The sequence below is a fragment of the Ceratina calcarata genome, unplaced genomic scaffold (genome assembly GCF_001652005.2).
Source record: "Ceratina calcarata isolate Rehan_Ccalc_2016 unplaced genomic scaffold, ASM165200v1 scaffold336.2, whole genome shotgun sequence".
In the NCBI taxonomy this organism is placed as follows: Eukaryota; Metazoa; Arthropoda; class Insecta; order Hymenoptera; family Apidae; genus Ceratina; species Ceratina calcarata.
In genome coordinates this window covers 98,468-124,445 of record NW_017156387.1, presented here as the reverse complement: position 1 = coordinate 124,445, position 25,978 = coordinate 98,468, and the positions used below count along the sequence as shown (strand labels likewise).

The 25,978-nt window shown below is 42.7% G+C and overlaps 5 protein-coding genes across 8 annotated transcripts; 1 reads left to right on the top strand and 4 right to left on the bottom strand.

The window, feature by feature from the left end:
• Positions 1–4,332: 4,332 nt before the first annotated feature.
• Positions 4,333–17,376, top strand: LOC108624942 (ATP-binding cassette sub-family G member 5). Of its 2 annotated transcripts, XM_026813490.1 has the most exons (7): positions 4,333–4,552; positions 11,273–11,361; positions 15,004–15,238; positions 15,454–16,029; positions 16,087–16,309; positions 16,368–16,582; positions 16,654–17,376. In XM_026813490.1, the coding sequence occupies exons 3-7, from the start codon at positions 15,043–15,045 to the stop codon at positions 17,319–17,321; spliced, it is 1,878 nt and encodes a 625-aa protein (XP_026669291.1). In that variant the 5' UTR covers positions 4,333–4,552; positions 11,273–11,361; positions 15,004–15,042; the 3' UTR covers positions 17,322–17,376. The 2 variants fall into 2 exon arrangements, with proteins under 2 accessions (XP_026669291.1, XP_017880048.1); XM_018024559.2 differs by lacking the exons at positions 4,333–4,552; positions 11,273–11,361 and adding an exon at positions 14,316–14,376.
• LOC108624940 (ATP-binding cassette sub-family G member 8) lies at positions 6,894–14,258 on the bottom strand. 3 transcript variants are annotated; one of them, XM_018024556.2, is made up of 7 exons: positions 14,176–14,258; positions 10,433–10,557; positions 9,863–10,359; positions 9,523–9,805; positions 8,960–9,465; positions 8,434–8,900; positions 6,894–7,791 (listed from the first exon to the last, which is right to left on the bottom strand). In XM_018024556.2, the coding sequence occupies exons 2-7, from the start codon at positions 10,543–10,545 to the stop codon at positions 7,195–7,197; spliced, it is 2,463 nt and encodes an 820-aa protein (XP_017880045.1). In that variant the 5' UTR covers positions 10,546–10,557; positions 14,176–14,258; the 3' UTR covers positions 6,894–7,194. The 3 variants fall into 3 exon arrangements, with proteins under 3 accessions (XP_017880045.1, XP_026669289.1, XP_026669290.1); XM_026813488.1 differs by lacking the exon at positions 14,176–14,258 and adding an exon at positions 13,867–14,125; XM_026813489.1 differs by lacking the exon at positions 14,176–14,258 and adding an exon at positions 11,165–11,273.
• Positions 17,367–19,986, bottom strand: SCOT (Succinyl-CoA:3-ketoacid CoA transferase). Its single transcript, XM_018024554.2, has 7 exons — positions 19,597–19,986; positions 19,048–19,428; positions 18,537–18,962; positions 18,359–18,467; positions 18,069–18,285; positions 17,787–17,998; positions 17,367–17,726 (listed from the first exon to the last, which is right to left on the bottom strand). Exons 1-7 carry the CDS (start codon positions 19,684–19,686, stop codon positions 17,536–17,538), a joined length of 1,626 nt encoding a protein of 541 aa, XP_017880043.1. The 5' UTR covers positions 19,687–19,986; the 3' UTR covers positions 17,367–17,535.
• A 1,025-nt stretch (positions 19,987–21,011) lies between these two features.
• kermit (PDZ domain-containing protein GIPC-like protein kermit) lies at positions 21,012–23,887 on the bottom strand. Its single transcript, XM_018024557.2, has 6 exons — positions 23,560–23,887; positions 22,638–22,933; positions 22,048–22,144; positions 21,599–21,981; positions 21,458–21,539; positions 21,012–21,343 (listed from the first exon to the last, which is right to left on the bottom strand). The coding sequence occupies exons 2-6, from the start codon at positions 22,926–22,928 to the stop codon at positions 21,186–21,188; spliced, it is 1,011 nt and encodes a 336-aa protein (XP_017880046.1). The 5' UTR covers positions 22,929–22,933; positions 23,560–23,887; the 3' UTR covers positions 21,012–21,185.
• A 98-nt stretch (positions 23,888–23,985) lies between these two features.
• shams (glucoside xylosyltransferase 1 shams) lies at positions 23,986–25,896 on the bottom strand. The gene is made up of 2 exons (XM_018024555.2): positions 25,050–25,896; positions 23,986–24,990 (listed from the first exon to the last, which is right to left on the bottom strand). The coding sequence occupies exons 1-2, from the start codon at positions 25,524–25,526 to the stop codon at positions 24,337–24,339; spliced, it is 1,131 nt and encodes a 376-aa protein (XP_017880044.1). The 5' UTR covers positions 25,527–25,896; the 3' UTR covers positions 23,986–24,336.
• Positions 25,897–25,978: the final 82 nt, after the last annotated feature.

The window sequence follows — 25,978 nt, the reverse complement described above, 5'->3', positions numbered from 1 at the left end:
AAAGATGTTTTCATTAACAAGGCGTGGGTAGATGGGTCGGGGGTCGGTACTGACCAGGCCGCACCGCGAGCCACCAGGCCAGAAAGGAGCACGGGACGAGACGGGGAGCCGAGGATCGTATACTATACACGCTCACTCTCTCACGCGTGCGTGGGCGCATATTATTACGATCAGCCGGAGAAACACGACACGCGTCTACGTCGTATCGACGTGCACGCACACTCGCGTGCACGTGCTGCGTCCAGGAACGGCACTGGCCTTACCGTCACCCGACGCTACTCAACAATTTATTATCCTTTAGAACGTACTTGTAATGCCTTCGTCGCTGCTTACGATTCTACGTCCTTTCTTCATGTTTGTACATCTGCAGAATTTATTGAACAGCTACGAGAGGAGATGAACCTTACGAACAGGAGTGGATGTACGACGCGTAAAAGTTGAATGAAGTTCGTTCATACCCGTGGGCGTTGTACTTCGATTAATGGACTAGAGACCTGGAACCAGGAATGATACAATCGATTACAAAGTTTTACATTACTGATTCTCCTGTAAAACATATACTTCGTACTCAGGCGTATAATTTGTACATCAGGAACAGTTTTATAAATGTATTACTGAGACGCTAGGAGAGTGTACGTTCCTGGATTCAGTACGTGAAGCCTCACCTCGAATCGGGTACCCTATCAGGCGGCTCTCAGAGGCGTGGGCTGGCATTCCATTCATTTGGGCTGCTGTCGTTGAAGATTTTCACGTTCGATCACGCGGACGGCGCAGGGCCACTTCATCCCGACCCCTAGGAGAATGCCGGGGGAGAAAGACCGTGAGAGAGAGGCAGACAGAACGATGAAAAGGGCCTCCCTAGTCGGTGTCGGTGGCCTTCGACGAGCCACGAGACGAATTTCGATTCGATTGCGTGGGAGAGTAATAAGGTGAGCGTACTACGACGTCCTTGATACTCGACGCTCGTTTCGATCAATGGCAACTGAGGATTTACGTAAGAATGTATACCATGGATCCTCGGCTATGCATCGATATCGTTATGCATTTATATGCATTTTTCGATATCCATACGTGGAATGTGAATCCCCTGTGTACACACAATATGAGTAATGGGATTAGTCGCGTTCCAAACCGTCCTGGGAAATGCTAATGAATCCACGGATGACGTGGACGACCTTTCTCAAAATAAAGGGAACCTTTATTATTTATTATTAGATAGGAGATACGATTATAGAACACGGTTCTACGATAGTAGCACGAGCCTAAATAGTCGCACTATAATAAGAATGCCTTTATTAGACTCGGTATCTGACACTAGTCCGTAGATTGCATTAAATGGTTTGCTACAGCAATCGCTGGACGTGGGCTGGAGATCTATCTTTAGCCAGAAATTGGAATAGACAAAGGGAACGAAGGTTTACAGCGGTGAACCGGCCTGAAAACTCGGATCATAATCTCTCACGTAATTCGGGACCAGATTCTATTTTCGCAGGCAAATCAATCCTCATTGTTCCCTTAAATACTTCACAACCCCGAAACTCCCGTCGTAAATTTTGTCCCGTCAACCAGAACCCGAGCACCCTTCAGTACTTGCATTGTGCCCCTTTATATCTGGCTGACGGGACAAGTTATTGACCGGCGTGAACCTGCAATTTCGAATCGGTACATCGACAAACGAGTTTCTAACAAAGCGATCATCGATCGCTGAGAGTAAGAGCTGGCAAAAGTGCACGCGGTATTATTATGGCAGTCACACCAGTAATGTGTACGTTAAGATGACGTAAGTGATACCTGTTGATGACCTTAACAGGTGTGCATACTTAATGGCTGCGGCATTACGTATTTCGTGATGCAGTCGGAAGTCGCGAGGCGTTACTCAATCAGGATTCCATAGTACGCCTCGTCGATTCAGCCACGACGCCTTTTTTCTATACGTACTACTCTCTTCTCTCCGCTGATCTCAACTGGAACTTCCGTTTGGCGAATCTTTTCTTAGAGGATGCCGTCATCGAAAGATTAACACGTTTCCGTTTAATAAAGCATATTGATCGGTCCGGATCTCGGCGTCCAGATTCAAAGGAAACATCCGTTTCCACGAATCCACCGCAGCTCGCGTACAGCGGCTGTTTATTTGTGTCTGGTTCCTGCAGGCTACCGGAGGAGGAAACCGATTATCAGGTTCACAGTGGCTCGCCAGATGTAACGTCGAACGTGCGTACGCTCACGGATGCACGAACACAGAGAGGCACGCGGGTGTACGCACCGGAAGCAATACTCCCTGGCACTTGGTCGGGCATTAGTGCACGCACTCGCATTGGTGTGTGCGTTCGTGCGGCTGACGCGTGGGCGTGTGCGTGTGATTACCACGAAAAGCGGCCCCAGGTTGACAGGAAATGGTTCGAGATAAGATAATGACGCCCCGCGCCTCTCCTGCATCCGGCTGCTTTCTTCGCCGTTCCAAGAGGTTCCGACCTCTGGGACAGGTACACTCCATTGGAAAAATATAGCCCGGCAATTAATCTCTTAAGAAATACAAGATCGTTCTGTCTTTCCTCTCATGCTTCCATAATGAAACAAACCCAGGCGTAAAGAGGATGAATGAATCGAAATGTTCTCAAGCCAAAAGACGACGATCAAGACTGTCAAAGGATTGTTCCTGAAACTGTGAACAGGAGAATCCAGTCCTGAGGTGCACGAAAATAGCCGGCCAAGTCTTCTCGTAGCTTTTTCAAAATATACAACCGGAACAGTCGCGTAAACGAACCCAGGCCTCCGCTGTGAACGATCGTATATCCAGCTCCGACAAAAGCGATCGGAGAAATATCACACGAGCCTGATACAATAATAAAAGTCGCGCCTGCTTAATATTCCCTGTAATTACTTATGCAAACACTGGTCGGTCGTACAATCGATCACGTTCCGCTGATCGTGGATGCATTCTTATATGTTATCGTTGACGACGGTTTCCCGTGCTTTTTACTGGAAGAAGGGAAATCCGAATACGGCTGGACGATTCCCTGAATGACTCTCGAAACTGGTACGCCCACATTCCATCGGCTACATAAGACTCCGGCACGTTTACTAGCCTGTAAAACTACCTAAGGGACCTTCGTTCCCCCCTCGATTAGACGATACTCGGTTAACACGTACGAATTATTCATGACTCTCCTAACGCTCTTGATCACAATTGCACATCGTTCCTGATTTTATCGGAGACCTTACGAATCGAGTATCTTTATTGACACGTTGGACCTACCTTTGCTCTGCGGGAAAAGACAAAAGATGAACGCTTCTGAGAAGCTACAAGTTATTCATCTCCTAACACACGACGATAATGACACGTTAGTCCTGATTGTAATATCACAGATCTTATGAATCAAATATCGTTACAGATATATTAAGGTAACTCTTATATGATAAGGTAATCATTTATGATTTAATTAGAAGCTTTATGAAACAAGTACTTACCTGATTCGAAGGAACGAAGCTTCGCGAGTTGAAAGAACAGATGAACGATCGTAGATAAAACAAACAACAAATTCTTCTGTAACTTGTTTTCCATCATTTTCCTGTCACATACGCAGTTTGATCTTACCAATATCTTAATTTCTTTGACACATAATTATGCACTTCAATTAGAATGCACATATTGTTCGACTAATATAACTGACACGATTTGGCGGCAATAATCAGGGTTAACAACTATTGCATCTTAGATGGCGGTAAAAGGTCAGGATTAGTAACATAATTTTTGTATGTTTTAATACTTTTCTAGACAATTTTTAATGAAAATAATGATTCCAGATTAATCAATTAATTTTTTTAGTATGTGCAACCAATTCTGGATGCAGTTAATAACTGATTAATAGGCTAGAAAGTGTTTTGAACAAGTGGGCGGAAACGACGTTTTTTCTATAATTTTCGACCCTTTACTTTTTATATAACAATTTAATTAAAGAATTAGGTTGCTAGAGTTTATGGTCTCAGAAAATTTTTCTGAACTTTTCTAGACTTTTAGTAAATCAGGATTCATATTTTATAAATTAATTATGTTCAATGCCAATTAAAAAATGGGTACGTGATTCCCTTTCTTTCCGGGTTCATTTCCGGTCCGCTGTGCCTCTCCCCTTTCGCGTTCTTCTCGTGAAGTCCATCGTCCCGATCGTAATTGTGCGTTAAATTTCGTGATTTCGGTTCATATAATTCGCGAGTGGCTATAAAATTTCGAGTCCCCGGTTTATAATTCGCGAGTGGTCATAAAATTATCGATAGTTCTTTGATTCTTCGCGAATTATCTGTAAAAGAAAATTTGGGGGAAGCCGACCGGTATCCATCGTGCTTCTCGATTGTTCCGAACTCCGTATTTTCTCCGATCCGAGCTAGTTTGCTATTTCCATAATCGCAGAGCGTCGGGCTTTGAAATTTAAAGCAGTTCGTGTAATTATCCGTGAGTAAAATACGTGTTCGCGAAATAGCGGTGTGAGAACAAAGTTGCAAAGAAGCTACCCCCCTCCAGAGGTTCCAGATCATTCCATTGAAGGGACAGGAATCGGTGAGTGATCCGAAAATACTTAACCGTTATTCTCGTACGATAAGGGCAGCATGCAAAAATGGCATTTTATCGGGTAATTTAGCGTATTAAGTATCTAAATTTGTTAAATGGCATATTAACGTATTAACTGGGGGATCCATTCTATGGACCGAAAAATTTACGTTTGACTGATTGCGAGATATATTCGGCGAGCGAGATGTTTTATTTACAGGTACGTATTCATTACTCAGGAACTATTCTCGTTCGATCGATACCGGTGATATCTGAGAATCTTTCGTGTTTAAATATTCGTTTTGGTACGTACGTTCATTTACTCATACGTTTGTACGAGTAAACAATGAAGCGTACAACAAAGTTGGTATTAAACAACAAGTTAATCTCAACAGTAGTGATTACATTGTGAATCTTTATACATAACAAAATATTTATGGTATCAATTTAAAATGCCTGGCAATATGATTCAGCTTTCGGTACTTGTATTTTTGCACATCATACAGGATTTTTATTTCCCACGAATTCAATTTTTCTATAAATGCATAAAATTTGCAGTTTACTACTGATAATTGAGAAGCGTTCACATATTTTCTGAATATCGTGACGAAACATTGGACGAAGTGATCCAGTTCAATTTCAATAGCAATTGTATGCATACAATTTGTATGCATATGTCAGTGTCTAAATATTCGTTTTCGAAACACGTGTGTTGATTTAATTGTAAGTAATGAAACGCATAGTGAAGTGGATGTCGGAGAGGAAGAGTTTAATTAGATACAGATAATCGATCGTTTCCGGCTATAATAACATCTGCCTACGCGCGTATCGGCTTTCAAACTCGGACAACAACGCGATGCGATGCAACCCGATGAAATGCGATTGAAATGAAAAATTCGTCGAGCAAACAGCCGGGTGATTCTCCGCGGCGATGAGAGATAATGGGGGAGGAGTTCAATTAACCGATCTCGTTAGGATCCAGGAACGCTTGTGTGGAACATATCTATGTACATACGTATGTACATCTATGTAACACGCTGATACAGAATGCGCCCGTCGGACACGAGCTGGTAGGTGGCGAAGTAAAATAATCAATGAAGAGAATCAGGAGGGAGAAAGCGAAAAGAGCTTTATACGTTCGCCCACGCGGGCCCACGATATTATCCCGTGCCCTTTTTGTTCCTATATATGTTGTAAAAGACCTTGTCAGATATTCAAACCATTTTCTCCACCGTCGGCTTCTTCACAGAATTATTTCTCAACGTTTTTATGTGTTAACATTTATTAGAAGATTCTCTGTATCAGAATTTTAGAATCGATACCCAGGCAGGTACTCTTCATATTATTTATTCGTAAACTTGTTTACTCGAAGTTTGTTACATCAGTGATCAAATAATCGTTGTTATCTGTTTAAGAATTTCTCGAATCGATAGTGGAAATCGCTGTAGTGAGTCACGGCCGGGGGAGGTGGAAGAATGAATGCGCATAGTATGGTCGTGGTCTCAATGAATCAAGGTCTGTTACACGCGCACAGAACGGAGGAACGGTTCATTGATTTTGAGGTGTAACGTCGACGCGACGGGACGCCACGGGACGATGAGGTTTAATGCTCGCGGAGCGAGACTGCGATTCCGGTGGAGAAGCCGTGTTCCAAGAATTCTAGCCGCCGTGCTTAATTACTCCCATCGACGGAAGTCGGCATTTACGACGATTGCCCCGTCAATTTGTACTAATTTGGTGAACGGACCCTCGAAAGTTGCAAAGGGTGCAACGGAAACTATTCAAAAATCGATCTTTCCTAAATAGAAATGAGAGTTTGCATTTTTATATAATTGTAGTACGTTTCCCTCTGTATATCGAGTCTATTTCTGGTTGTTATTAAGATCGCAAATTATGATTGAAGTTGAATGAAAGGTAAAAGCGTGAACGCTCGATAAAATTATTCAGCCCCGACTAATTAGCGAACGCGGTCTATCTATTTTCTTCGAGATCGCTTTTAGATTACGCAATTAGTCGGCGGGTACGTTTGTCCATGATGGAAAATCGATTTGCGACTGTCTAAATGTTTCCAGACTTAATAATCAATTAACAGGCTCGCTTTTAGACCAGACAGGAACGTCTAATCGATTTCCTCCGATAGAAATAATTCCAATAAAGATATTGGAACGTACTTTTCTTTACCAAACTTTAGTAAATAAAAGATTATACTTACCGGTTGAACCTTATGCCGATATCCCGGCGTTGTAGATGGAGTATGTGGCCGGGTTTATATGCCACAACCGACGGAGCTCGTATTTTTAAATTTCTCTAGTTTCAGGGGATGATCAATGAACAGACGAAATTTGTATTCTTTATTTTATAAGGACACTTCGTTCGATTACAGTATCGATAGAACACGAAGTACAAATTAGTTTAAAGTGTACCTACTCGGCAGACCTTGGAACTTTGTTCCCAAAGTCTACTCTGCGAGTTTCTGAAGTCCGTCGCTTCAAAAAGTCGCAATAACGTAGACAAAGGGCTGCGAGCGTCGTTAAACGATTAACTATGTTCCCTTATCATTGTACTTGGAACATTTGAAGGAATACTCTGATACGCTTTTACATTAACAAAGTAAAGATATCAAGCCAGTTCAGTCGTTGAGTTGTTCCACTTTATGGCTTGTTCGGCGCACTCCTCAGTCTCTTGGGAGTGGTGTACCAAATGCACAGGAACACTAGTACAATCAAAAAACTAACAATAGCTATCCCAATGCCTAGCCACAGTTCTCCCCTCACGCTAAACTTATCCAACGCGATTTCGTACATTGCCAAACCCCCGTCGGGCGGCTCGCACGTAGCTTGAACTATAATATCCTGCCTCTGAATCTGTTTCGGCTTACAATTGGTTAATTTGTTCATTACTTCCGACTGATGAAGAGGAGGCAGTAGCAAAGACAGTGTCCACTGCATCGGGCTGATCTTTTGGTACCATCCTGGAAGATTCTCCAGATGCAAAGTCACGCCTCCGGCTAGTGTCATCTCGCCGATGACTATCCCAGCGAACAGGGAAGCCAGATACGTCCATTTGCAAGTATGAGCGAAGAGCAGACAAATCAAATGCTGCAGTATCAAATACAATAAACCAGTTGCAAGATAGTTCCACAAGGAAGTGAGATTCTCGTCAGGAATTAAATGAAGCCCAGACATGGCATACCCTGGGGCCAGATAGATGAGATACACCGCGCACCATGATATCCCTCCAGAAACGAGCTGAAGACAAATGAATTTCAATTTATTTTCATCGACAAGCTCTTTAAGGATGTATTGGCTATACATTTAATGAGTTACATATGATTATTTGGCATTTTATTGATGTTGACAAAATCCGACCATCCCAGCGTCGAAACTGCGAACTTTTGGCAAAAAATTTCGTTTTTCCTTAATTACTCCTAAACCGTTGAATGTACGAGAAAATTGTATAGGACCTTTCTTGTAGAGGACAACGAGATCTACAATTTCCATGTAAAATTTTTTCGCTAGCATTCTTATTTAACGAGTTATTGACGAAAAACGAAAAAACAGTTTTTTGCAAATTACTCGTTAACTATTGACGCTAGCGAAAACTTTTTACATGGAAATTGTAGATCTCGTCGTCCTCTACAAAAAAGGTCTGATGCAATTTTCTCGTAGATCCAACGGTTTGGGAGTTATTGGCCAAAAACGAAAATTTCGCAAAATTTGAAGGGGTACCCCTTGGAAAAATTTCGGAAAAATCGAAAATTTTTTTTGTTGTTTATTATTAGCAATGTTCTTCCGACGTTTGATTTCTTTTTAAAAAATGCATTTCTAAAGTGCATAAACTTTTGGGATTGACTGTATAGCTAATATATCCTTAAATTTCAAGCTGCTTACCTCGATTAAAATATACACGAATCTCCCATACAATCCATCCTTGATATCTTTCTCAACGTGCGGCCTGCAGTCGGCGACTTCGCAGATAGCTATCAGACTCAGAGGCCAGAAGAAGATCCCCAGGCTGGCGTAGTGGAACCCGATCCTGTCTCTGAGATGTAGATTCGAGTCACCGGCTACGTCCCAGAATATTGCACCCAATAAAATACTCAATGAGGCGGAGATCATGATTTTCCTGAGCAGCTTGGTCAGCGTCCACGGCTGACTGTAGATCAGAGTCCTCAGAAGTAATGCATAGACTTGCGTGAAGACGTTCGGGGTAGAGATAGAAGGAGGAAGCATCCCCGGGGGTCCGGGATCGCTGAGGGGCGGCAGCCTTGTTCTCGCTAATTCGGCCAAGTGATCTATCCTTTGGGAAGACTCCAACATCGCTTCCGCGGAGAGATCGTCCAGCGTTACTAAATCGACTGCAAGATCAAAGCGTTAGAAGATCGAATCGTTCATGAAATAATTCAAGATTACGTACGATAATAGTCGGAAGGATTCTTGAACGGAGGGCAAGGGAATTCCGCAAGGGCGAAGTATGGCAGCATGTCCCTCCTAGGCCCGGAATACATGATCCTTCCACCAGAAGTGAGAGCCACCCTGGACACCATCGTGAGAATTTCATACGTCGGCGGATGTAAAGTTAATACAACCAATCTCTGACCCCTGCCCGCCCATTGCCTCAAGTATTCCACCAAGAAGAAAGCATCGAAGATGTCCAGGCCGTGGGTGGGCCTGTCTAATGCGAGGATGTGCGAATCTTGCAACAGGCGACACGCCAGGGACAATCTCTTCGCTTCGGAAGTCGTCAGCGAATTCACCAGACAGTGCTTCGTCGCTTCTAATCCGAGTTCCTGAAGAATCGCATCAGCTTCCAATTTAGAAGTGTTCGGACCTCCTCGGAGGAGCATGTAGAAGCTTAGAGTTTGTTGAGCAGTCAGTCCTGGGCTCAAGCTACTTTCAGTAGACAGATAGGCAACGCGAGACCTGCGACAGGAATCTTTTAATGTCTTTTCTATTTGGTTTCTCTTTCGTCGCGTGTACCTTAGAGATCTGGAAGACACGGGTCTTCCATTGAGTAAAATATCCCCTCGCTTGATTCTCTTCCTTCCTGCGATGGTTTCTACAATTTGTTTCCCCTCTCTCTCCGTGGTAGCCATGATAGCTAGCACCTCCGTCGCTCCAGCCTCTAAAGTGATCCCTCTTAACAAAGGTAGACCGTCAGATCCCGAAGCTTCCACTCCCCGTAGCTGTAGATGGGGATGCTGCAAGCAGGGGACAGGTCTCAGGGGTAGAGTGTAGCTCTCTGGACCGAGGATACCGTGTCCTAGAAATCAATACCTCTTCAGCACTGAAATCAATTTTTTCTTCTAGGTATTTATACCTCTGGGTTCGTGAACCCCATAACCCGGATCGATTGGTGCGATACTGTGTCTCCTATTCCCTCTGACACCTCCCTGAAGGAGATTCGCCTCGCTGGCACTCCTCAGCCTAGGATTCTCTCTCGAAACTGTTAACTGGGAGTGCGCGTGTTCTCGAGGACCAGCGTGAACGTGTCTGAAATCAGGATCGCTTCTGGCAGATCTCATCGCGGACGTCCCGTGACCCGAAGTACCGGCGTGAGACACCCTGCGACCCTCTTCGCTGGAATCGTACCCACTGGAACCATCCCTGTTCCTAGAACTCGGGGGAAGGACCCTGGGGAGACCGAATTTTAGATATGTATATGAATTGCTGGCGAGAGGACTCTTGGGGCCGTATCTCGGATGCCTGAGAATGCTCTGCACCGTGGAATCTCGTAGTTGGAAGTTCCCGTACGGGAGAGGAGACTTCTCCGCTGAACCCAACGCAGAATCCGTGAAGTCAGAATTCAGATTTTGTCTGGAACAGGAGTAGATCGATGTAGAGCACCGGTTCTCTCGCTGAAGGAACGAAAGAAAGGAACGAACGATACCTGTAAATGGACCAGGCGTGCAAGTCCTCGCTGGCTGGAGGTTCCAAACCTCTCGTGTCCAACGCTCCGGGCACGGAGTACCTCCGTTCCAGCTCCCACGCTTCCGAGCCCATGGTTCGCGGCGTCTGAACAATTCAAGCGAGGCTGGATGAAACGGATTGCGTCACGTTCGTTGAGAAACGTGCGAAAACATGTAGAGAATTATTTTATCTCCAAGTTGTTCCTCTAATTTGAAAAACAGGCTGTCGCAATTACCGCGGAGAAGAGCTTAGTTATTCCCCGGAAGAACAGGCAATTAAGAAAAAACTGTTCTCAATTAAAATACAGAAATGAATCGCGCGAATGGCTCCGCAGCATGGACCGTGATAAAGCGCTATGGAATTCCGTGGCGTACGCACCGTGCGAATGATCGGCGAGCCTTTCAAATTGCTGGCTACCGAACGCTCGAAATTGTTCGCGAGAAGAAAGGTCTGGCTCGCTCCAGAACGGACAAAACAAGTTACCCGCTGATTTGTATCGCCAGCTTGCACATTGTTTCCGAATACGGCACGACGTTCATCCATTCTCGGTCAGACGGATCGCGTTAAATTATTATTATTATTATTATTATTATTATTATTATTATTATTACTATATTCCAGAATGTATTACGCGGCACTGCGCACGTCTGACCGTTAATCGCCTTACTTTTTGCCATTTTAAATAATTGTTACGCTGCTCTTATTCCCGTACCGTTATTAAATTATCAATTATAAAACAGAGATCGGTACTCTTAACGTCCGAAAGAAACTGTTGTAAATATTTAACAATTCAGACGTCTCTTCCACTTTCTGTTTACAGTTTCAACCAGCCGACTGGTGGATGCTACAAAGGAGCCGTGGATTTATGACTCGGTGCCGATTTCACGAGGATACGTCGTTGCAAAGCCGGTGAGTGCATACACGTTACACACCGTTTATTTATACTTGTATACGTTCGAGCGATTATGCTCATTGCGTGAGCACACGTGGCCGAGAGAGGCGACATTCCTCTTAACGGTGTAGCTCGTGATGAACTTGAAAGCGTAGATGGCTACATCACGTTTAACAACGCTAGTCTATCATCGGCATATTTTAAAACGCTATTCAATCGTCTATGAATCTAATTAATTAGAATGGCGTTACTTAAGCGGAGCTATGTAATGAGTCAGTAGAACGTGTCGGATGATTAAGTAAACAACAGACGTGAGACGTAACGTTCTTTTTACATCGGGTGGTCCACGCGAACGGCACGTCCGCGTCAGATGCCATCATGTAGCATTTTTTCTCTGCTGCCAAGTGGCTTCCCGTTAGACGTTGACTCACTGACGGTGCTTGCGCGAAACCGAGCAGCCTCTCGAGAGAAGACGTTTCTCTCGTAGTTGAGAATTTTCAAGTTACACGAGAACCAAAAGTCTTTATCCAAGACGGTCACAATGAATATTGTTTGACCGTAAAATTTTGAGGAAAAGCGAGATTTTTACGCGTCGAGTAACGGTACGGCAAGCTTAAGATTCTTGCTTGTATCGCTAATCGTTTTCTCTGTAAATATCGACCTCTTCATAAACCTTGCTTTTTAAAGTGGTACACCGCCCGGAGTCGAAAGTGTATTCGTATCGCCTCGGGCAAAATGTTTATATATGCCATTTCTACTATCTCAACCAGAAAACTCTCCCCTTTCTTTTTCTGATAGATTTCTCCTTACTTAACATAAGTATATCCAGTGATCATCGACCGTAATCGTTTCCCTTTGATTTACGTAACGCCATATGCGTACGCGATTCCTTTTTTTTTTCTTCGAGCCCGATAACTATCTCGGATCCGAGTTAACTGTTAATTTGCATATCCCGTTTCTGCAACTGTTGTACCGAACTAGTCACTATTATGTCTCCCCCCGTATGCAAAAATATATTTATATCTACCGTAACACTTTGGTAAACGCGCATAACTCCCGCTCGTTCGAGCACGATTGCAGTCTGCAGGGGGGACGGTGATACTTAATTAATACGCGTTCAGACGGTTCGGTGATTTTCATCGTCTACGACATGCAAATTCACTTTTCAATCCACTGACCATCAGGCCAGTCCGTGATGAAAAGCGATAGTTGTGTGCCAGCGGAGCGGTCACGTTTAACAGATTAACATGCAACTCGATGAGTCGATAACTAGATTAAAAAGTTTTATGCAAAACGGAGCATCCGCGGAATGAGATTATCATAAGATTTCCATGCGATATTATTCACGCATTTTAGACTTGTCTATTTCTAGTTTAAAGTCGTTAAGAATTCTGTTCTCATGCAGTTTATTTGCATAACATTGTTCGAGGTATTTATTACTCTTCTATGTTCGTTACGATTTTCCGATTGTTTCATTCGAATCGAGAAGTGTTACATCGGTACAGGCAATAAATTCTCTTTGTCTGCGTTTAGGGAAACGATAGGTGTACGCGGAGGGTTTCGAAATCTCTTCCGGCGTTGTGGGACTGTCCCACGCACCGATTTCTACGAGCGTGCCACTCGATCTCGTACACGCACGTGACTTAATAAAGCGTGGCCTGGATACCGCGTGCAAAAAACCGTGGAAAGCCCTCCGAATCGTAGAATCGATCGGGGAACGAGGCTTGAGATTAATTATACAAACGATAATGGTACCAGCATGTTCTTATTTTCTACAGGCTAAACGTCCTCCGGAAGACATACGTTTCTGCAATATCATTTCAACGTAAAAACATTTATGTGGAAAAGAGGTTTTACTACTACTAAAAAGAGGTGTTAAGAGGATGGGTTTTTAATTACAGAAAAAAATCCATTGGCTTGCCGAGTCGGTCTTCGTTAACGCTCGACGTTTATTTCTGAGCCAGTAGATTATTTGTATTCGTTCCGCCGTGCACAGCCGCTGCGGAGTAAGGGTACGCTTTGTAAAGACGTGCACCGAGGTCAGTGTTGCCGGTTTTTTCAATATTCCAAAGGGGTACGGCCGTCTGCCGCAAGAAAGACTTAATCAACATTGCAAACCGACCCGGAGCACCGTCCGTGGCACGTGGAAAGGTGCACAAGTACGCTTCTTGTGCGCTCGTTAAAGTCCCTGAACTTAGCATCCTCCCAAAACCATATACACGTTTTTTATATCTTTTTAATTGCTCACGTACCCACGATCAATATTATCAAATAAAAATTGTCCCGCAGGGATGACCGTTGATCAATTTTAATCGTGATATCGTTCGGCAATTATAGCGCGATTATCGAGGCAGTGAAAGCATCGACAGTGAAATGAAAAGCATTAGGAGGAAAGTGCCGCCACGGAATATTAACCGCGCTCGTTTCGTTCCTCTTCTCCGGTTCTGCGTTTCATAACAGGATAATTTATTAAAAACCCGCAGACTGCTGATAAGGACTGGAGTAAAACGGTTTCTAATCACCTGTCGCTTTCACCGGGACCAGGTGAACCATTTCTCATTATGCAGAATCTGGTTCCCAGTCGTTGAAGCATGACCAAGAGATTAGAAGCCGTTTCCACGTATTCATCCCTCTCCGGGATAAAAACACTCTGCTGTAACAGCAATTAAAACGATGAACGATGCGATCTATGAATCATTCTACTCTAACGTTTGAAAATTCTTAAATATAATCGTGATAAAAATTGACCCGGGCTGCGTGGAAGGGACACGTGAACGCGTGCCACGAAACCCGATACATTACTGTAGAGATTCTTCGCAGCAATGACTCACCGGCGTTCGGGATGAGCTTTCAAGCGAGCCTCGAGTCAAGGTGATGCTGTTTCTCCATTCCGATCGGTATTCCACTGGAGTTCGGTCCTCTGGTCAGTGATGCTGGATGAAAATTTGAGAGTATCGCGCACTGGGCTCTCGTCAGGAATCGCACAAGGGCCGCATCACCCGATCCGCGATCGCGATACCGCAATAGCATCGGTATGTTGAACGCCGAGGAGCCTTTTCTAAACGCTGCCTTCTGACAGACGTGCCTTCCGAACCTCCTGCGGTTCCCCTCTCCTGGTTCCCTTCCTTCCTCGGTGGTCTTTCAAGTTCGCAGTGGCGTACATGTTCACCAATCAAACCCTGCTCTCGATGACATCGTCGTTCAACAGATCTTGGATCATTTTTACACTACGACAATCGCATATTTCGTTTCGTCTCGAAACTCGAACGTCTCTCGGTGTTCTAATATATTTTCAAGAATTTAGAACCGGTCCCAGGCTCAGAGATACCTCTTAGATAAAATGTCTGGTGTTTGTCCGAGGTCACCGATTTGAATTAAGGTCATTTCTGAATAGTTTCGAATTTTTAATCGTCGTGATACTGTCGGGAGAATTGAGAGGGTCTCGAGTAAGCGAGTACGTTATTGTGCTACCACTAGATGTTACCTTTCTCCCACCAAGATCCTCTCGTAGGAGGCATTCACCTCGTGAAGCCAACTCCCAGGTATCGCTACCGATGCTTGTGTATTACATGCAATGTTCACTTCTCTGGCAACAGTGCCAGCCTGTGCATCTTCTCGTGGCACCGAGCCACTGCTCTTTAATTCAACACTCGTTGCAGATTCGACGGACGTAATGTGGTAATCGAAAGAGACTCACGATGATTCCACCGGACTGTACTCTCGACATCTCCAACGTTTTTCATTCCACTGCCGTGATCATCGAAGGCAGTTGTTTGAACAAGTCAGAACCCACTGCCGTATTAAGAGATGTATCCGCTCGAGTTCACGGTGGCGAAGTTTTAGCGATTCTCGGCTCGAAGGGTTCAGGGAAAAGAGCTTTACTCGATGTCATCGGTAAGATTCGAGTAGATCAATCGTTTGCATTCCCTTTTTTTCAATTCTGTTCCCAGTAATTCTCTATTGTTCTATTTTATGTCGAATGTACTTCAGAAAGTACGATTAAACATGTATATAAAATGTAATCACGGAATTGTCTGATAACGAAATTGAAACAGGAGTGCAAGGAGTTAATTAATCGGCCGAGGTCGTCACTGAAAATTGTGTTTTAGCTGGACGAGCAGAGGGAGAAACCAGGGGCAGAGTGACTCTGAATAATAATTTATTAACCCCGGAATTGTTCCGGAGGCACGGGGGATACGTGGCTCACAGATGTCATTTGTTACCGAGTTTAACGGTACGCCAGACACTGACCTACGCCACATGGCTCGCGAATTTGAGCAACAGAGAGGCCAGAGTTCGCCAGACTCTCGCTGATCTCGCGTTGTCTCAAGTCGCGAACAGATCAGTCAACGATTTGACTAAACCGGAATACAGGAGATTGATGCTCGGCGTGCAATTAGCTAAAGATCCAACTTTATTGCTGTTGGACGAACCCACATGGGACACGGATCCTTTAAACACTTATCTGATCGTTTCAATGCTCTGGTCTTACGCGACCAGAAGGGGTTCCATCGTTGTTCTAACGATGGAGACTCCTAGATCCGACGTGCTACCTTTTGTCAGTCGAGTGACTCTCTTATGCTTGGGCGCGGTGGTTTATTCTGGACCAACTAGGAGCATGTTGGATTATTTCACTTACATCGGTTTCCCGTGTCCGGAACTCGAGAATCCTTTGATGTATTACTGTGAGTATAAACGGATGAACATAGGCGAGTAAATTTGAGAATTAACGATTTTTTCAGTGTGTCTCTCGACCGTGGACCGTCGCTCCAGAGATCGTTTCTTAGAATCGAATCAGCAGATATCAGTCCTCGTCGAAAAGTTCAAGGCCGAGGGTGTAATTTACATGAAGGAGGCACCTCAGGTACCGCCTAACGTCAAAGACACGCCGTTAGGAATCATGCACAAGGGTCTCGGTCGTGGAATCAAACCAGGATGCTTTTCTACCCTGCTCGCCCTTTATTTGTACGTGAAACGGGTTTTATTACTCCGTCTTCGGATTAATATTAGAACGACGTTTTAGGAGAGGCATGGCAGCATCGTTTGCCTTTAACAAATCAGGCTTAGGGCATTTCGCTGCCAGACTATTATTGCTACCATTCTCCGTAGCTCTGATGAGCATTCTCTATTCGCATTCGACTCCTATGCAGTCTCGAATATTTTTACAAACAGGCGGTCTAGTGTTCAACGTACTGACTCTGTTCTACGTTGCTGGAATCGCGTGCACGGCTCTGCTCTGTAAGTTTTTAAGTGCCTGACGATTAGGCGTTAATTGACAATTGATTGATATAACAATAGTTAATAAAAAGTTCCAGGATACAGGGCTAGGTACTATCAAGAGAAAAGGGAAGGTTTGTACGGTGGGGCCATGTTCTTGACTGCATACGCGTTACTGAGTTTGCCGTTGAGTTTTATATCTACCATGATCACTATAGGCATTTTAACACCCATTCTGGAATTGGACTTGTCCACTTGGGCTTATGCCTGTGGTGTTCTCTGGGCCAGTTATGTGGCCGCGGAGCAAGTAACTGTCGCAGTGCTTATGGTCGTTGGAAGACCGATCACTGGCGCGATTACAGTTTTATACATGACTCAGGTGTCTCTAGTATTAGCATCTGGAGCTATCAGGAGTCTGAAAGGCTTGTCGTACTGGCTGGCCGCAGTTTCCACTGCGTTTCCAGCCAGATACGCCTCGCTGGCTCTTAATCAATTAGCTATTGACGTCCCTACGTTCGTGAATTTGCATTACAACGAGAGTTTCACGTGCCCCGGTATACCTGAGCTATGCAGGTACCCGGATGGCAGATCTTATTTAATAGAACGGTTCACACGCGAAGGTGAGAACATCTCAGAAGTTTTGAACGTCGATTTAAATTTATTGATCTCCTTGGCATTCGCCGTCGGGTTGAGTATATTCAACAGCGTTCTGTACTTGTTACCATTGCCGGCGAAAGTGAAAGCCAAATTCAGAGAATGAAGTTTCTTTTATTGTAAATTTTAGGATAGTAAATAAAACGTACGATTTGTTCTTATGGGCGTTTATTCTTTAGTTCATATATTACAAAATTATACATCAATTTGTTAGGACCTAGCTAACGCGTGAAATTGTAGACAAACTTTGCTTAAAGATAGAATGCTCTGTCTGCCGTTCAATTGGAAAACAAGTTGCTTTAAGTATCTTCCTTAAACCTTTACTGACAGTCTTCCAAGTTCACCTGTCCCATTTCTTTAAGATCATCGGCCACCGCGAATTCGCAGCCCGTAGAGCTCACGATCTCACTCATATCGACGTTAGGCGCGATTTCAATTAGTTTAAGTCCCTCTCCGCTGACTACCTCGAACACTGCCAAGTCTGTGATTATCAGATCGACGCAATGTTGACCTATGGACGAAAGTGTTAAGAATCGACCCTCTTTTGTAAGATATATAAATAGAGTGGTACCTGTAACGGGTAATGAGCAACTTTTCAAAATCTTAGGACTTCCATCTCTGGCTTTGTGTTCCATAGTAACGACAACTTTTGTACTCGCGGCGGAAACTAAGTCCATAGCTCCTCCCATTCCTTTGACCATCGTTCCTGGTATCATCCAATTTGCTAAATCTCCGTTCTCTGATACCTGCATAGCTCCCAGCATTGTTAAATTAATGTGACCTCTGCAAAAGTTTGAACGATTAATTCCTTCGATGAAAATCTGTAATGTATTTATCGAATCGCGATAATTACCCTCGAATCATCGCGAAACTGTCGTCACTGCTGAAGAATGAAGCTCCTGGGAGAACGGTAACAGTCTCCTTCCCGGCGTTAATTAAATCTGGATCGACTTCTGACTCGTCTGGGAATGGACCCAATCCCAAAATACCATTTTCTGATTGCAATATGACTTTCACATTCTTGGGAATGTAATTGCAGGCTAGCATAGGAATACCGATTCCCAAATTGGCTGTAGGATATTCGTTTATCAAGATTTAGAACCTTTGACAACGATGTTAATTACGATCTGTTCAATTCCTCACCATACATTCCATCTTTGAATTCCAAAGCTGCTCGCCTGATGATTCTGTCCCTAGCTTTGCTGGCTGGCGTCACTTTCTTAGGCTTCATATTCTGTTTCGTGAACCGTTTCTAAAAAATAATCATCAGTAATGATTTCAAATAATTTTAAGTATCATTTTATAAGAATTATATACAAACCTCGACACGTTTCTCGTACGAAACACCTTTGACGATTCTATCGACAAAGATCCCTGGCAGATGAACGTGATCAGGGTCCAGTTGTCCATTCTCTACGATCTCCTCGACTTCAGCAATAGCAATTTTAGCTGCCTTGCACATTACAGGATTAAAATTCCTGGCTGATTTATTGAACACCAAGTTCCCAGCCTTGTCTGCTTTCCAAGCTTTCACGAGAGCGTAATCTCCCGTGATCGCCGTTTCCATTACATAATTTCTGCCATTGAACTGAGCCACGTTCCTCGGTTCTCCAGATATCTCTGCATTCCCGTTCTCATCGTATTTCACAATTACGTTTCCTTCTTGAACTATGGTTCCATAAGCTGTGGGTGTGTAAAAGGCTGGGATACCAGCTCCACCAGCTCTTACACGTTCTGCAAGCGTGCCCTAAACACGGACAATATAAAATCAATATGTTTTCTTAAATAGTTCTAATTCGATTCATTAGATTTTTTGTTTTATTGCTATTTACTTGAGGAGTTAATTCGACTTCGAGCTTGCCAGCAAGGTATTGCTTCTCGAACTCAGGATTCTCTCCAACGTAGGAAGCTATCATTCTTTTAATCCTGTGTTCCTTTAACAGTATACCTAATCCAAAATCTTCAACCCCTGCATTATTCGAAACAACAGTTAAATCTTTGGCACCCCGTTTCAAAACAGCTGCAATTAAGTTCTCAGGTATGCCACAAAGTCCAAATCCACCAACCAATAGTTTAGCACCGTCGGGCATGTCCGATATTGCCTCTTCGACGCTTTTGAATACTTTTCCATCACCTACCGGTGGTTTTAACTTTGGTGCCTCCTCCTCTGGCTCGGGAACGTCGGTTTTTATAGAGAAATTCACAGAGCATATCTACGAGTATCAGAAATATCCTTAGAAATTAATGATTTACCGTCGCATGATCGGGAAAGTAAATTAAAAGATGGATTATGATCATTTATTTTTGTATTATGATAATTAGAAGTAAAATGTCAGGGAACGAGGTTAGTCGGCAGGTTTTTTAATACGCAAATTACGTACCCTGGAGAGTTTAAAATTCTTATATCCATTTTTAGGCCCCGTGCCGGCACGGAGAAAAATACAGCTGGCTCTGGTAATGGCAAACACCATTTTTCGATGAAAAATTTCACGGCTCGAGTCGGCAACACGTTCGGTCAGCAATATACATTGACTGACACCAAGACACCAACTGATACTAACTACGTAGATAACGACGCTTTGATTACAGCGAACTCTTATTGGTTCTTATTGTACGGAGATTAGACGCACTGCGAAAAAATCTGGCAAGTACTTGTAGATTTCTGATAAGTTTAAAACGAATTTCTAATAGCTTTTAATATTTATGCGACTCTACAGAACAAGTTGAGTAACTTGTTTATCATCGCTTGGTTTACTTTCGCCGTATCTCTATATTATCTGCTATAGTGATTGACAAACCATGTAAACAGACTATCAAGTAGATCAGCTTTGCATGGATTCTCGAGTAAGAGGGAAAAAGAAATGGGCAAGTTTGAGATGTCTGGTTCCTATTCCAACAAAATCCTTCTTACATTGCTTTCGTTCATAATTTTAAGTAGCAATAATATAATAAATATTATAGCCTTGTGAAAAGAAGCACCTGAAAGTTGTGAAATCAACGAAAGACGTCAAGTTTCCCATTTACTTATTATCATCATAATTATAAACAATATTCAACTAAATTTAAATAAAACAATTATATTTTTGTCAAATTGAGAACTAGAAAGTAATGAAATCGTAGTAACAGTTGTCAAGTTTCGCTCATAAGTTTATTATTTAAATACATATATGGGGAGCCAATTGCTGTTGACCAACGACGTATCAGCGTTCTCCTATATGTGATTTCTACGCTTTCCCCTCTACTACCGAATACGTATTGTCCGATTCTACATCAACGCCTATAAAAATGCGTGATCTTCAACAATAATCCTCACTGTACGTCCCGCTACTGCTACTATATGAAAAATAGTGGTGGAAGGGGAAGCACACATTGCACATAAACCTAGTAAATCATGAAATCAATGTAAACTTGCAGCACAATAGAGCAAAAGTAGCTAAATAGAGAACCCTTACTCTGTCGCAAAATATACTCTTATTTTTGACATGTCTTGATAAATAATTACCAATATAATTGTATTTTGAAATTGAATGTTAAAAAGAAATTGTTTTAGTCTATCGCAACATACTTTTATTAATTAACACATCACCTTTCGGATTGTGTAGCTTTATATTCTATTAATAAAAGTAGATGAAAGAATAGAGCGCTAACTTTTAATATTTAATACTGTTTATCCACGTGAGTTCCGCCGGACTGGAAAGTATAAATAGCGGACTGAAAATGTAGTTGCAATCTCCAGACTCAAACTTGCCTTCGGGACGCTCCCGCGTCCCTTAACTTGATATACAGAATAACACAATTCGTCATTAAATATATATTTATTTATTATATAAATTGTACAAATGCTATATACTATTTTTCGATCGATTCACGTTTCCTATCTCTCATCCACTTCATTTCTACGACGTTGAATCTCGTGTAGGAAGACCTGTCTTCCTTTTTCTGATTCCATTTAATCATAAATTGTCGTCCATCATCGATGCCTTCCAGCTCTTGCATCCGTAACTGCACCCCACAGCTCGATAACGAACTCGTCCGTGAATCCAAAGTCTTCTAGATCTGAGTTGTCAATCGCTTCTGCAAAATCAATGCTGTTGCACTTACCCTCTGCCAGTTCCCAGATTTGTGTAGCTGTTCAAAACAGATGCAAAGAAAATAAAAAGATTCCTTGAATTATTTCACTTTGGATATTTAAAGTCTTTTGAACATGCAATTCTTCTATAAATGCATTATGTCTGCATTTACCTAATTCAGTGTCATAGATGCCCATAAAGCTCTCCAAGATCACATTTATCTTTTCAATGCCGATAGCAGCAGCATCGTCCACCTGCAGATAAAAAATTAATCAGCATTTTTTACGTTCATTTTAATTAATATATCACTTACCTTCTCGATGATCTGTGCACTTCCATCAGCTTTGAACCTGAGAGTCTCTTTGCCGGTTCCATAGCCAGATTTCTTCCCCTTTTTCGCGTCTCCTCGCGGACCAATATTTGCAAAACCATTCTTCATCGGCTCGACTAATCTTAACGTGAACGTGGCACCCTTAGGGATTTCCTTCAACATTTTAGCGACCTCGAAGTGCCGTTTACCGATCAGACTAACAGAATTTAGTCTCTCCAAGTGATCTCCAATTTCTATCACCTTGACTTTGTCAATTATCGAACCTTCTTTAATACGCTTTATAAAAGCGTAGCCAGCACCGTTATCAGTTATCGTTAATCCAAGGGAATCGTTCGTTTTCACTAGTTCTATCTCTTTGGGCCTTCCTAAAAAAACGATTATTATCATTATACAGTTTTTAAAATTGATTCCTGCGAATTCACGGTTGCTACCTTTTTTATGAGCGAATATAAAATCGCCGACTCCTATCTGATTGCCTAGCAGCTCTGTCATCTCGATTTTGTGAGTGTTCAGCGTGCAGAAGATTATCTAAATCATTGAGAAATATTCATACATTATGTTTTAAGCAGGTACAACTTTTTAATGTTGCAAAACATTTTATTAATTATGTAATTTGTCTGTGTGTTTGTGCAATGAAAAATTAGAATTTCTGAAACGTGAATTAACTTTCACCGGTTCTTGGCCGGTGTTACGCAGGTGTCCCTGATCATAATGACTCGCTGCGTAAGCAGCACGGTCAGCCCGTTCTGGTGAAATGCAGCCGGTGGCCTTTTCCAACCAGTTATTACACGGAGAGCTACGCGTAGGCCAGAGGCCACGGCCCGGAACCGTTTCCGGTATCCGGAATGCTCTCCCTATACCCGCGAACAAACTTTAGTAACCGAGAGTAATTTAAACACAGAAATAATAAACACGAACTATGAGCGATAGGAATTTGATTTATCTTTTAGAAACAGATAATAGTAGGATTATTGGCTTTGACGAACGAGAGATAAATGTAATTAATTAAACGACCACTTACCTCTTCCATGGGTAAATCGTAGCATTCTGCGATCTTCTGATAAAGCTCTCGCACGTTACTGAATCCCGATATAAGTCCCGTAGGACTCCCGTGGGCCAGCTGACAATGAAACACTAGAGGCGGTTTGGAGTACCTCGACGACCGTTTCTCTTGATTGCCATTCTGCTGTTGAGTATCTTCTTGATTACTTTCATTGCCGTTCGGTTGATTATTGTGATCGTTCTGATGGTTCCCGTTCAGAACCTTCTCCTCCGTCGGGGGGACCCTCGGACGCGTTTTGAACAACGGCATTCCGTCTGCGAAACAGCAATTCGATATTTTCTCTGTATTACTCGAACCGCCGACGAAATTCTTGCAGAATTCGATGCCCATTTTCTTTGAAACTCGCCGCGTATCCCCTCCTTACGAACGATCATATGTTTTTTAAAGCGCACACGGTAAAATGCATGCTTATAACAGCGAGATAAAAAGAATGAAAGAGAATTGAAAGTTGCCTGCTGTGACGGAATTCTAGAAGCTAGCTATTTGATAAGACCGCTCAATGGTATAATAAAATGATAGCGAATTCGTGGAATCGTGATCCACAGCTTCGAAAATCGATTATATATGCTCGGGCGTTCATAACTCTGCGTCAGCAGGTAAAAATAACGAAATTACAGGCGAGATAAAAAAGATAATGAGATATGCAAGAATCGTAGGAATATGGTACAAAGGTCTGAAGATCTGTGTAACAGGAGAACCACTGAAAGGTGGTCGTACTGGTTTAACGGATCGCTGGCTCGCGTTACAATTCTCACAGTTATTAATTTCTACTGACTGTTACCCGCTCGATTAACTACGAAACAATTACCATTTCATTTCTTATACCGCGAGTATATCAAAGTTGATGATTCCTCGTATCTGAAAGGAGAGGATCACTTACCTCTCTTCTATCACGGCGTTACCAGGATGGGAATCAAAGAAAAGAAACACAGGAGTTCCTCATGACGTGTACCGTTTCCCGGTCGACTGGCCGACAATCTGCTCTTATCTCTTGTATCAAAGCCGGGCTGATCGCGCCTTATCGCAACGCAAATTCGCTGAGCACGCGAACTTCCATCGCGGAACCAGTTCTCTTCTCTTTCCCTCTTCAAAGTGTACTCGACTCGAGTCAAATTTTGCGGGATCGGTAAAGAGGATGTTTAGAAACGCAGTTTCACGAACAATCGTGACTCGCAGGAGCGTATCTGCGTACTGAGGTTCCCTTATTCGGAATCGGAACCCTTTCAATGTAACGACCCCCTCCTCTTTAGAGAGGTGGAGCGAGGAAACGGTGCGTTATCATACGGCATGGTAGTAAAACGGGTGGTCACGTTAAAAACGATTCATTTTATTCGTAAAAGTATCACAAACAATGAAACGATTACACAGACGCTGGTAAAAGCGTCGTATCAAATTTATTCGAACGTTTTCCGTAAAATTAATCTACAGTTATATTTAAGTATAAAAAGGAGATTCGAAAAAGAGTATTGTCTTAGAATGTAATATGGCTCTCCTTCTCTTCATACTTCAACAATCACAGCGCACTTGTTAATAAAACGGAACGAGAACGCACGATATGGAACGTAGTCAGTCTGAGTAGAGATAAAATTTTCGTCTACGGTGTATATATTAAATATCATCTACTAAATTCGGTATACTGGAAGATATTTCATATATATTATTGCTGTCCTAAGTGTAACTCCGGTTGGATAATAAATACTTTCCACACTTTGCCACAGTTTGACTTATGCTCCAGAGCTAAGTAGTTCCTCATTGGTACCAATAAATAATCGTACGGGTCAGTGTTCAATTGATATTCTTCCATCGCTCTGTAAATCGCTCTAAAGGGAGGCTGCTTCTCCGAATGAAACGTGCTCCTAGATCCGTGCAACACGAGTGCACCCTCTTTCTCAGCTTTAGTACATACATGCATGTACATACAATGATCGGGTCTGTAATTGTACCTACACGAGTAGACGTACAATTTCTCCGGGTGATAATGGAATATAATATTTATTATATCCTGATCTCCCCACGTTATCTTCAATTTATACTGTTTATGGATAGGTATCACGTATTCTATCCATCTGAACTCCCTCATCTTCGTCAGGTTCATTAACATCACTCCAGAGTTCACACCCAGTTTCCCATAATAAGGATGCTTAGCAAATCTGTTGTACCATCCTGTACTTGGATCCTCGTGCTCTGGGCTGAGAGCAGCCAGCTGGCTAGAATTCATTTTTTTAAATTCGTCCCAAATAATCTCTGGCGGTGTCAAGAACAGGGTGTCTGTATCCACGTACAGAACAGCATCCGTCTCGTTCAATACAGACTATAAAAATGTATAAAATAAATACATGGAATAATTGTAGTTTATATTGAAATACTTACTGGAAGGAATAATCTCTGTGCAGCACAGGGTTTGAATAATTTCTTCCACATAGCTGCGTCGCTACCTTCTGGGAATGTGATAGGTTTCACGGTGAAATCAAACGTTTTGTTCGATATGAATTTCCATTCGGACAGCTTCTCGTCAAAGGCAGGAATCAAATTGGTCTCAGCTATCACGATGAATTGCAAGGATCTTTTTGTGAAAACCAGAGCGGATTTGAGCATGGTCAATGCCTCGTCCACTCTGTCCCCACAGACCACAACGCATATCGTTACTTCCCGAGTAACAGAGGGTTGCTGTACCCTTTTTGCAATGGTCGAGGGGACGGTCTCTTTGGTGGATACATCGTAGATTTTGTTCTCGTGAGATTGTTGAGAGAAATTCGTCAGATTAAGTAATATTATCAACGCAATGAAGATGAGCCAGAGGAAAAACAATTTGTACACTGATTTCATTGTACTCCATCGAGTTATCATATGGTCGACGAAATTTCGATTTGTCTCAAGGTCGATGGAAAATCCCGTGCGAGAATTGATCGTTTTCGTAGGTCCTCGTCCAGTTTATCATCCCTGGAGATCGTTCCTTTTAACCTTACCGTATGGCGATTACTATAGCTAACAGGTAGGCACTGTACGGTTCACGTATACGGAGATCTCATCGTTTAGAATAATTCTTGAGCAATATATCGATTATGTTTTATGATATGATAAGAGTTGGTTCGTCGGATTTAAAACATCCGAACGATCGCGAAGTATGCGTTTCTCCGCTTTCGAAAATATCGATTAGTGTGTTCCATCTTGACAACCGAACCAGTTTTTGACTCCCACGTACTTTTCAAAGTGGCACTGCGTCACTATAGAAGATTTTACTATATTAAATTCACGCGTTCGAGTTCGTTCAGAATTCAGAATTTGTGTCAGGATTAAAA

Excerpts from the sequence above, each read along its gene's own strand:
- shams (XM_018024555.2), bottom strand. The coding sequence starts at position 25,526 with ATGATAACTCGATGGAGTACAATGAAATCAGTGTACAAATTGTTTTTC. Across the intron at positions 24,991-25,049 it reads CACAGAGATTATTCCTTCCA|TCTGTATTGAACGAGACGGA; the intron begins GTAAGTATTTCA and ends ACATTTTTATAG.
- kermit (XM_018024557.2), bottom strand. The coding sequence starts at position 22,928 with ATGCCGTTGTTCAAAACGCGTCCGAGGGTCCCCCCGACGGAGGAGAAG. Across the intron at positions 22,145-22,637 it reads ACGATTTACCCATGGAAGAG|ATAATCTTCTGCACGCTGAA; the intron begins GTAAGTGGTCGT and ends TCAATGATTTAG. Across the intron at positions 21,982-22,047 it reads TATATTCGCTCATAAAAAAG|GAAGGCCCAAAGAGATAGAA; the intron begins GTAGCAACCGTG and ends TCGTTTTTTTAG.
- SCOT (XM_018024554.2), bottom strand. The coding sequence starts at position 19,686 with ATGGTGTTTGCCATTACCAGAGCCAGCTGTATTTTTCTCCGTGCCGGC. Across the intron at positions 18,468-18,536 it reads CGTACGAGAAACGTGTCGAG|AAACGGTTCACGAAACAGAA; the intron begins GTTTGTATATAA and ends ATTATTTTTTAG. Across the intron at positions 18,286-18,358 it reads ATTCAAAGATGGAATGTATG|CCAATTTGGGAATCGGTATT; the intron begins GTGAGGAATTGA and ends AATATCCTACAG.
- LOC108624942 (XM_026813490.1), top strand. The coding sequence starts at position 15,043 with ATGATTCCACCGGACTGTACTCTCGACATCTCCAACGTTTTTCATTCC. Across the intron at positions 16,310-16,367 it reads ACCCTGCTCGCCCTTTATTT|GAGAGGCATGGCAGCATCGT; the intron begins GTACGTGAAACG and ends ACGACGTTTTAG. Across the intron at positions 16,583-16,653 it reads CGCGTGCACGGCTCTGCTCT|TTCCAGGATACAGGGCTAGG; the intron begins GTAAGTTTTTAA and ends GTTAATAAAAAG.
- LOC108624940 (XM_018024556.2), bottom strand. The coding sequence starts at position 10,545 with ATGGGCTCGGAAGCGTGGGAGCTGGAACGGAGGTACTCCGTGCCCGGA. Across the intron at positions 10,360-10,432 it reads CACGCCTGGTCCATTTACAG|ACAAAATCTGAATTCTGACT; the intron begins GTATCGTTCGTT and ends CTCCTGTTCCAG. Across the intron at positions 9,466-9,522 it reads GTGTCTTCCAGATCTCTAAG|GTCTCGCGTTGCCTATCTGT; the intron begins GTACACGCGACG and ends TTCCTGTCGCAG.